Source organism: Miniopterus schreibersii, assembly GCF_964146895.1.
Source record: "Miniopterus schreibersii genome assembly, chromosome: 6".
NCBI classification, from domain to species: Eukaryota; Metazoa; Chordata; class Mammalia; order Chiroptera; family Miniopteridae; genus Miniopterus; species Miniopterus schreibersii.
The window spans coordinates 90,719,486-90,730,240 of NC_138107.1; the positions used below are offsets into that span (position 1 = coordinate 90,719,486).

Sequence of the window (10,755 nt, forward strand, 5' to 3'; positions counted from 1 at the left end):
TACGTTTTTCCCGAAGTGTTGCTAGGTGAAGATTGATTTTCAAGCTAAGTTTTCCTGTTTGTTGGCATGTAAGATTTTTTTCCTGCTTTGAGTAGTGTCATTCTGCTTGTGTTTTGCTTTAATTATTTCTTTTCTTTCCTTTTTTGCAGTCAACAGCTCTTTATACCACCTTTGATGAAGTAAGTAAACTTAAAACAAACAAAACATTGTATTCTTTTAAAATACGGAATTAAAGATTAGCCGTAATTCACACACTTACAAGAAAACATTGGTAGTCATTAAGCAAAAAACCCTGTAGAGTTGAGTATAGTTTTCAGGCTCATTGAGACCCAATATGATTAACCAAGTTTCTAAAGTTGTAGAGAGACCAATGCTGGAAAATGCCCGGGGATACTAACGTTAAATGCTGCTAATTTAATTTGGAGGCTCACATGTTAGCTTCAAGGTTAACACTAACTTGTTTTGCACAGGAAATGCACATCAGCTGCTGTTGTAAGTATGGTGTTCATTGGTGCATGTGGGGGTGGGGTTCTCAAGGTGAAAATCTGGAACAGTGTAAATTACCCTGGAAAATGTCTTCCGTCGCTTGTAGAGTACAGAGGCTTGTGTGTGTCATCCTGGGTAGTAATTCTTACAAACCTTGAAGTGCTCATGACACCACAGAGCCACCTCCGTGAGGAAACGGGGGCAAGTCTCCTGTGGAGAGGTGGGCTTTGCAGTCATTTTGCCTTTTGGTATGACAGTTAGTTCCTAAGTGAACAACAAGTGGTGGGTGAATTAAGAGAGGTGCCTGCTCACCCGCAGAGCTTATCCCGTTAGGTAAATGAGTTGCTATTACTGAGTGTATATTGAATTAGTGCAGTCAGGTCTGAGTAGGGTCACGTCTGCAGGGTTGGGTCAGTGCTTGGTCTCCATGGTCCTTGTGAGCTAAGTGACTCATGAAGTAACTGTGGTGGGTACTGAGCACACATACACACGTGTACATGTAAGTAGACACAGATACGACATGTATACAAGTAGACACAAATACATATACACGTGTACATATATACAAATACACGTATTCACACATATAAGGATACAAACACGTATACATAGAAACACACACACATATACTCAAGTAGACATAAATACACATACACGGATACATATATACAAATACACACACAGATACCCACATATGCGTTCAAGTAGACATAAATTCACACATGTGCATACAAATACATTTACATACCAATACACACATATACAGGTCTACAAACATGCAAGTGTACATAAGCATAAGCACATGTACTTATAAATACAAACACACATGCACATATATGCTCATGTACACACAAATATATGTAAATACACGTAACTATACATAACAGTAAACATACATACACACGCACTCTCACAGTTAAGAAGACACACATACTAACATCGTTACACAGGTAAGTTTTTCTGAACAGACGGTGGTTTCCTTTACAACTCCCCTGACTTCATGTGGTTGGCTTGGGGCTTATTTCACGGTTCATAGCAAAGGTACTGACCCTTCGACTCTGAAAGTCCTCTGTGTGTATTACCAGTTAGTTCATTTACGTTTGCTCTTTTAGATGTTGGCAAAACACTTGAATGATGGTGAAATCAACCAGCTTCCTCTTTTCCTCGGAGAGCCCACGATGGTAAAGTGCTGGGTCTTTTCCAGGCCGGTGTCCTTGTGTCCGTGTGTGTGGTTAGCGCTTCTCGGGACCGGCATTCGCTTTGGCCTGTGATGTGCTCAGAGAGCGCTTCCGAGCCATCGCACACCGTCTCCACCTCTTCTCTGCAGCAGACTCGGCTAAGCCCTGACTGCAGCTCGGGCCCTGTGGGTCGTGCTAGGTACTCAGACGTCCTTTCTCTAAGGCCTGAGGGTGCGGTGGCCCTGCTCCACGCACTGTGTGAACTCGTTGCTTATGTGCATGTGCTAGTAGGAGGGACAGTGTTTGCTTTGGGAGCTGCAACGACACCAAAGGAGGTGAATGAGATGGAGCGTTCGATGAGGGGAGCAGCCATCTAGAGCCCCTTTCTGTTTCGCGCCTTTTTGAATTTCATGGCGACACTGCAGAGGCTACTTTGGGCTATAAGTAGAACGTCTGCATTTATTCCTTCTGGCTGGGATTTGGTGGCCAAGGTGCTCCTTCCTGCTTTGAGACTTAGGTTTCGTCCACTGTTTGGGTGCCCATTTCTGCCGTCAGGAAGTTTGGATGAGGAGCTCGCTTATCTAATACGCTTCTCCATCTCCAACCAGTAGCTCTTCATCGATCTGAAGTTGCCTAGGTCAGCGGTTTTCTGATCCTGTTCCCCCTAACCTGTGGGACAGACCCAAGACTTGGGCTGTTAGAGAGCAGCTGCCTTCATTGGGCTTCAGTGATGAAAGAAAGGGCACCTGAGAAGGAAAGAGGCGTGAGACAGAAAGCAAGGGCTGTGGTCAGGCAGCAGCCAGTGGGTGCCTTTCATTGCCTGGGAAAGTCATTCCCAGATGTGGACACAGCAGTCGTCTTCCATGCAGGAGGTGAGAACAGGAAGGGGTGAGTTTCACTGAGCACTGCACCCATCCACACAGCTCTGTGGTAGTGCTTACACCTGAGGGTGCCCAGCCCTCCTGTCAGACCCCAGGCAGCAGGGCGCAGTTAGAAAAGGGGCTCCCAGGAGAGTCCTGCCCGGGGCAGTGGGGTGCAGATAGAATAGGGGTTTCCGGGAGAGTCCTGCCTGAGGAAGCAGGGTGCAGCTAGAGCAGGGGTTCTCACAGGAATCCAGCTCTGTTCTTTGCAGTCATGTGGCCTTGAATTCAGTCTCCCTGAGGCTCACCTCTCTGGTCTGTAAATGACCACTGTGCTCCTTACATGTGTCAGGCGGGGGCTGTGGCACTTTCCTTCCCGCTCAGAGAAAACTAACAAAGTATTTCTCTGTTTATTTCCTGAAAGGAATTTCTCTGGGATTTCCTGAACCACCAGGAGGGCCCCCGGGTGAGAGATCACTTAAGCCACGGGGAAGTCAGCCTCCCTGCATTTCCAAAAGGAGTCACAGGCCAGCTGCTTGCATTTTCCCTTGTGCTTCTCCTGAGATTCGTCGACGACGACCCAGCATCAGTGTTTAAGGTAACGAATCGATCACTGTCATTCAGCTCTGGAAGGATGTAGTTAGATTTTAAGTGTAACTAACTATTAAGCTTTTTTTGCTGAATTTACGTGATTGACGTTATGCTTCCATGAGAACAAGGAATTGGGAATTCTTAAGTGTATTGAGTCTTAATGTTTACATTTTTATACCCTATTTTTTAGGAGAATCTTTTAAATTTTCCAAATGTTTGGAATCTTACTTATTTCTAGTTTTGTTGCATTGTGGACAAGAGGGGATGTGACCTTTTTAATTTATCACTGTTAATCAGCCTCATTGAAAATCAGTTTGTTGGTTATGATGTGACCAACATCTCAAACCTATTCGACAGAGTTTTGCCCAGTTACAGCTGAATGGAATTATATGAAGGGAAACGATGAGAAGTCAGAACTTTATGTGACTTAAAATTCAGTAGAAGAAAACTAGAAGCCTAACCAAAAGTTGCAGTAACTTACGTGTGTTTTTTCTAAACTAGGAAAAAGCAGCAGTAAAGTCACTGGTCAGTCTCGCAGACGGGTACAGTGCTCGCTTCCATCCAGTTGCTCTGCTTAAAAAACAGGTGTGTGCATGTCTGCTGCAGAGGTTCGAGGGGTGCAGTCCAGCCTGGCCAGGGCGGACTTTGGGGTTGGCAGATCTGGCTCTCTAACCGAAGTGTGTCACTCAGTTGTGTGGCCTCGCATGGTGGCTCAGGTGCATGGCCTTGGCCAAGCAGCTGTGTTTTTCTGAGCCTCAGGTTCTGGGTGCAGCAGCTGAAGCGACGGTAGTGTGTGTGCTCTGTCGGGTGTTTTATGCTACGTGGGTGGCTCTTGGGAAGTGCCCAGCAGGCTGTTGTCATCCCTAACCCAGGACGGGGAACAGTTTTTAGTCAGGGATGAAGAGTGTCAGTTTTTTTTACCAGCTTTTGTTAAAACAAACAAGCAAACAGAAAACGTTTAAAGCGTCCTGCCAGGTACTGCAGTTTGGTACTTTATTCTGCATATTGTAGGGTGTGAAGGAACAGCTGTGCCCAAGCAGATGGCAGTCACCATGGTGGCTGACTTAGGAGCGCGGCAGTGGGACCGCCCCTGAGACCCGCTGCAGTCTGCACGTGCGGTCAGGGGCGTCCGCAGAGGCCGTGAGGGAGGTGGTGCTCTGAGACAGCCAGGTCCAGTGATGGCTTAGGAAAGCTGAACCAGTTAGAAGGGGTCTCGCGGGGGACGTGCAGAGAAGAGAGGGCCCTGGAGGCGGTGCCACCCTGTGCTGTTTGAGGGGAGGGTTCAGCCCAAGTGCCTGGTGGGCTCCATGGTGGGCGCACTGGCTGTAGCACCCACTGGGCCTGTGCAAACCTGAGGTTTCCCAGGATGTGTCACTACAGGGGAGGGCACCTGCCTGCAGGGCACCAGGTGTCTCCAAGGGGGAAGCTTCTGGAGGGCAGAGGGGCTTCGGGTGGAGGTGTCTTTCGGCCTCGCTGGCCTTGGCCTCCTTGTTGCAAGTCGCTGCTTCCTGTTTCTGGTCGCTGCCCTTCCCTCTCCCCACCGTGGGGATTTCAGATTCTCACCTTTTCCTGTAGCCTCTCACTCCATCTACTACTCACTTTTTATTTGGTGGATGATTGTGCGTCCTGTTCTTTTAAAAATGATGCTCAGGTTATTACGGCTGCATAACAAGTTACCCACGTTCAGTGGTGTCAGCAACAGCCACTTAATTTCCTTACACATTTTTTCCTAGAGAGAGAATGGGGGGCAGGGAGAAGCCTCCATCGGTTGTCTCCTATACTCTCCCTGATGGGGATCGAACCCACAGCCTAGGTATGTGCCCTGACTGGGAATCAAACCCGTAACCATTTGGTGCACAGGAGGACAGTCCAACCAGCTGAGCTACCCGCCAGGGCATCCTTACACTTTCGTGGGTCAGAAGCTTGGACCGGCTGTGAGGGCTGGTGTCCCATCTGACACTAGAACCTGGTGCTGGGCCTGCTCGCTGAGGCCTCCGTGTCTTCACCCGGAACACTTGGCCCACAGAGCCAGGGAGAAGCGCCACCCTTCTGGCCCGGCCTGGAAAGTCTCCCAGCAGCCTCTCCTCCTCTGCAGGCTCCTGTGACTTCTGCCCACTAAAGCCAGTCCTGACTCGGGGAGGGGACGGCCCTGGCTCCTGACTGGAGTGTCAACCGAGCTTCATGGCCGCTCCAGACATTGCTACCAACTAGCCCCGAGTAGTTTCCCCGGGCTTTCTGTATCTCATAACGAGTGGCTGACACCCACCACCTCGTTTGCAAGCACGCTTCTAGACAGTAACTGCCACACCTGTAGCAATTTAGGAACATGTGTCAGGACTTCATTGTAAAACCTCCAAGAGCACGCAGACCTCTTCCTCTCAGGTGCTGAGCTGTGAGGAGAGCATCCGGCTTTGGCCTCTGCTGCCGTTGCCTGAAGACGCTGCACAGGAAGCAGCCAGGTGAGTGCCACCTGGGGCACGCAGGCCTCGTAGTTGCCAGGGAGCGTCGGCAGGGCCGCTGGGCGAGGAAGTGCCGAGGAGGGACTGCTGGGCCTTGGAGCCCGGGGGAGCCGGGCATGGAGAGGAAGAGCAGTGACCGCCCCACTCAGAGCTCAGTCTGGGTGGGTATTTGCGGGGACCGAGAACGTCCACTGGAAATATTTAGTGGACAGTTAGAAAGGAGTCTGACTCTCAAGAGAGAAGTGGAAGCAGAGAAATTCGGGATCCTAGAATCAGAGACAGGTGCACAGGTCGTCTCTTGTCAGCACATGCGTGGCTGTTAGCATGTGGAACCCTTGACTTCTATTTTTAATTATTTTCACCTGAGGATGTGCTTTTTAATTGATTTTGGAGAGAGACTCGGGGAGAGTGAGAGACAGAGAAACATTGACGTGAGAGAGACATTGATCGGCTGCCTCCCGTGTACACCCCGGCTGGGGCTGGGAATCAGGCCTGCAAGTTGGGCCCCTGCCCCGACCAGGACGCGACCCTGCGACCCTCTGGTGCACAGGACGGCGCTCCACCAGCCGAGCCACCTGGCCAGGCACCACTGACCCTCAGCACTGCCTGCGATGGCGCCTTCTCATTTCACATCTGGGGAGACTGGTCTTCAGATTGAGTGCCTTCTCAACAATCTGTGGGAACCAGTCACACCAAGGCCATTTTGTGCCGGTGCTGCTTGGGCGCCTTAACCACTGTCATGTTTACTTAGCTGTTTTCTATTTTTAGGTTAGAAGGCGATTCTGAGACAGATGCCTGCGAATCTTTAATTGTAAAAGTCTTGGCCGAGCTGTATCACCACACGCCAGGAAGTCACCGTGCTCTCGACCACTTGGAAAACCTTCCTGTTGAGGAGTGAGTTTCATCTTGAAAATCGTTCCAACACTATGAAGCAGATTGGGGTCTCACGCTTAGCTGTTTCCCTGTTATAAATTGTATGAGCGAGATGGTAGCATCAGAACCTCCTGTTGCCCCCGGGAGGAACTGTTAGATGCGCCGCGACACTCTCGGGCCCTGGCTGCGCTGACGGTTCACCACAGGTGAGCCTGCGCGGATTGAACTCCTGCCATGTTAACAGGTGTGCTCGTGGCCAAAAACAGACCGCGAGCTGGCCGCTCACCAGATTCAGTTTAGCAGGTCCGTGTGTGGCGGCCCCGGGAGCGTGGTGTGGAATGTGCCCGCGGGAGTTGTGCTCTCACCAGGGGAGTCGCGCTCTGACCCGCAGGTGGCCCCAGCCGCTCCAGGACGTCTGCAGCATCCGCATCCCGACGCTCTTCTGCCCCAGAGCCGCCCTGGAAGTGCTGGCTGTGCTCAGACACATCTGCAGCTGCTGTGCCCGCGTGTCCCTGCAGGTGGCTGCCGCCCTGGAGCGGAGGCACCGGCAGTGGATGGAGAAGACACTGCGCTCCCGGCAGAGGCAGAACTTCCTGCGCCTGTTACACAGGTGTGGCTCTTGCCCGGTTTTGGAAGGAGCACTGGGGGCAGGTGTTACCTTTGGATGCAGTTTTGATTTTTGCTTTCAGAGAAATACTTATTTTTAGAGAAACTTAGGGCATGTGTTACTTTACCATAACTGTGATTTCGGCCTGTGGGAATAGGGGTTTCGCCAGCCAAATCAATTTGGATCTCAAGACAGTAGCAGGCAGCCTGGGTGCCCTCACTACGGTTTCTTCACAAATGTGCATTTTAGGGTGTGCTGCGTCCTTAGGAAATTACCGCTTTGGACAGACGCCTAGAACTTTGAGCTGAGTGGTGTCTATGAAGCTTTAAATTCCTGCTTTGCTTCTGAAAACTAATTTACACTCTTACCAGCAGTTTATGAGATGGTCCCTGTTACGTCACATCCTTCCCCAAACAATATGTTTAAAACTCTTACCAGCTTTATGGGAAAGATAATCTCTCACTTTAAGTGGAATTTCTTTGAGTCCCAGAGACATTGAACACATTTTCATGTTTAAACCATTTCTGTTACTCTTCCTGTGAGAGGTTTTTCCTATCAGATGGGAAGACAGATGCTGACAAATGCAGAGAGAAAGGGTGTGCAGGCAGGTCTGGGTGCAGGGCCTGGCGTCCTCTCCGTCCTGAGGGGCAGTACAGCCACTGGAGGGCAGGCCCCTAGCTTAGAACTAGACAGAGCTGCTGCACCCTGGGAGGAGTGCGAGGAGGGCAGGGCCTGGCGGGCAGGCAGCCGGGCTTCTCCGAGGGCTTTCCTGGCACAGCTGTGGAACAGGCCCCGTGTTCTTTGGGGAAGTTTGGATTTCAGGACTCTTGAAAAAAGGGCAGGTCAGGTGAAACGTTGTTTTCCTTATGAAATTGAAAAGCATTGTATCTAACAGACCTTAATTTATTTTATCTGTTTTTAGCATTAAGCTTCTGTCTCCTGTGCTCTCCCTGATTTTGTTGCTGATCGCACTGGAATTGGTCAACATTCACAGCGTTCATGGGAAAACCACTTGTGGACACCAGCAGTACCTCAAGTAAGTAATTTCCACTCCTGTTGGTAATTTTCCTTGGTGATTTTTTAAAACACCACCACCTGTGCCTGGTGGGGGCTGTGGGCCATCCTGTGCACTGCAGGATGACTGGCAGCCCACTGGATGCCAGCAGCACTCCCAGTACGACAGGAATGGTTTAAATGAGGCCAAATATCCCTGGGGAGCGGAGTCACTCCCCGTTGAGAACCACTCGCTTGGCAAAAAATCTATGGAAATCCATTGTATTATTCTTTCAACTTCTAAGTTAGAAAAGTTTTGAGCGTTTTAAAAGTTGGAGAGAAAATTTTAGAGTACTTGCAAAATTTGGGGGAGAGAAAACTCAGAGAATGTAAAAGTAACATTCCCACGAGTCAGCCTCTGACCACTGACGAGTGTCTTTAAGGAAAACCATTTAAGACCAGCAGCTGCCTGACAGTGGGGTGTCTCCCATGACGTGTGGCCCTGCTCCTGAAAGGTGGAGCCGACTGCAGGGCAGAGATAGGAGGACACTACCCGCAGGGCCCCTGAGTGCCACAGTGTGTGTATTACATGTCAGTTTAATCTAGGGCAGGTCCGTCATGTAAAAATGTCCTGTCTGGATTTGAGAGTAAGTCTGGAAAGGCGTTGAGGCCCTGGCTGATGTGGCTCAGTGTCGTCCTGGGCACCGGAAGGTCACAGGTTCGATTCCTGGTCAGGCACACACTTGGGTTGCACGTTTGGTCCCTGGTAGGGGTGTGTGCAGGAGGCAACCGATTGATGTTTCTCTCTCTCCCTCTCTCTCTCCCTCAAATCAACTTTTTTAAACGGGCATTGAATGTGAGAGAGACTCTGGGGGTCCCTCCATCTCTCCAGTGGCAGTGACCCGTCAGCGTTTCCCTCGCTCACATAATTTGTGTTCTGTTTACATTTTGTGTGCACTACTTTTTCTTGAATTCACAGATAAAAATTCAGTACGTTAGTTATAATTCCAAAATAGAAAACATTTGAATCATTGTCACATCTTTCAGTGGAATAAAGAAATTAATGTTTTAAACAGGTTCCTAAGGTCGATCCTGCAGTACACAGAGAACCTGGCGACGCTCACCAGCCAGGCCAAGAACCAGTGGGGCGAGACCGCCAGGCTCACGCACACGGCCCTGCTGAGGATCTGGGCCTTCAGTGAGCAGCAGCAGATGCTAGTTCATTTAGCCAAGAAGCCCAAGTGAAGCAGCCCCGTGAACACACGTCGGCAGCCCGTCTGGAACGGACTCGACAGCGTCAAGTCGGGAATCCAGGGGACACCGGGGGCACACGTTCCCCTCGCGGTGCATGTCCTTCCCAGCAGCACATCTGGGCGCACGTGTGTTACTGTGCCCTTCCTGGTGATGGAAGCTTGTCATTTCTGATGAGGCGGATGGCGCCGGTTCCCTCAGCACAGACGTCTGCCTGTCACAGCTCCCGAAAGCCACCTGAACCCTCGTGGCCGTTTTCCCAGGAGCCGTGCTTCCGTCGCTCGCTCCCGTCAATAAATGTGCCTGAACTAGTGGATGTAAAATAGTGTAATTTTTGCTGTGTCTTCTATACTTACTACTTGTCGTCTTCCTCTGAAGAAGAGATTTGCTCTCTGGGTGGACTGGGCACATTAAATATTTGGTGCATTTCAAGCTGATAAGCCCTTCCCTGCCATCCAGCACGTCTGATAAACACGTAGGGAGGGTATGTGGAGGCCAGGTGGCAGGAGGGGCAGGGCCCTTGGCGTGCCTGCTGTTGGACGGTACCCACCCGAAGGGCTGCCGTGTGAGTGGGCAGGCCCCTGTTCATTTCAGCTTCACAGTGTCTGCTGTGCGCTCTCCATGCAGCGAGTGTCGACGCCGTGTGCGCCAATGAGTAAGGTTCCCCCGACCTCCAGACCCAGCAGTCAGCGCATCGCTGTCGGGCAGCGTCTGCTCAATTCTAAGGAAAAAAACAGGAGCCCGGCCGGTGTGGCTCAGTGGTTGAGCATCAACCTATGAACCAGGAGGTCACAGTTCGATTCCTGGTCGGGGCACACGCCCGGGTTGTGGGCTCGATCCCCAGCAGGGGGCGTGCAGGAGGCAGCCGTTCAATTACTCTCATTGATGTTTCTCCCTCTCTCTGAAATCAATAAAGATTTTTTTTTTAAATAATAAAAGCTCAGATTTGTGTGTGTTCTGAGCACATTCAGCATAAAGCACCATGTCGAGACTAGAGTCAGGTCTCCTCCCCCCGCCTGGTCTTGGGGCTGCAGGTTTTGGGTCAGGAAGGGGGTGGGGAGACCAGGGGGCCGCAAGCCTGTCTCCTGTCAGGGCGGAGGGCAGCTGTTTCCGCCTCAGGAGGGGTGTCGCGTTGCCCTGGCGAGCCGCGGGGTGGCGCCCTTCAGTAAGGCACCGAGGCAGCTGCAGGGAATGGGCCGTGCGCCCTGGGTGCAGGTGAAACGCGCTCTCCGGAGGGTCTCCCAGAGGACCAGGAGCGAACCACAGGCTGGCTCTGTTATGCAGGAGACAGAGCGTCCGAAGCCTTGCCCCGCTCAGGGGCGGCTCTGGGACCCGGCCGGCTGGTGCCCTCAGACGTCTGTCCTGCCCCGTGCTCACTGCTGTGGTTCTAGACGAAAGCGAGCTTGCTGGGCCCCGGGGCGGCACTTCCTCTCAGCCCACCCAAGCCTGCTTTATCT

At 51.3% G+C, this 10,755-nt stretch overlaps 1 protein-coding gene across 12 annotated transcripts in view; it reads left to right on the forward strand.

Annotated features, from left to right (window-relative positions):
• The window catches only part of ERMARD (ER membrane associated RNA degradation), a 36,064-nt gene extending 25,836 nt beyond the window's left edge, over positions 1–10,228 (forward strand). For 5 of the 12 annotated variants that reach the window (XM_081140191.1, XM_081140187.1, XM_081140183.1 and 2 more), the window contains 9 exons: positions 150–179; positions 1,599–1,667; positions 2,949–3,122; positions 3,617–3,700; positions 5,483–5,574; positions 6,343–6,468; positions 6,839–7,057; positions 7,977–8,090; positions 9,124–10,228. In XM_081140191.1, coding sequence (XP_080996317.1) covers positions 150–179; positions 1,599–1,667; positions 2,949–3,122; positions 3,617–3,700; positions 5,483–5,574; positions 6,343–6,468; positions 6,839–7,057; positions 7,977–8,090; positions 9,124–9,292 — 1,077 coding nt within the window. In that variant the 3' untranslated portion in view covers positions 9,293–10,228. The remainder of the gene's footprint in view (positions 1–149; positions 180–1,598; positions 1,668–2,948; positions 3,123–3,616; positions 3,701–5,482; positions 5,575–6,342; positions 6,469–6,838; positions 7,058–7,976; positions 8,091–9,123) is intronic. The other 7 variants (XM_081140188.1, XM_081140186.1, XR_013999005.1 and 4 more) reach the window with 6 other exon arrangements.
• Positions 10,229–10,755: the final 527 nt, after the last annotated feature.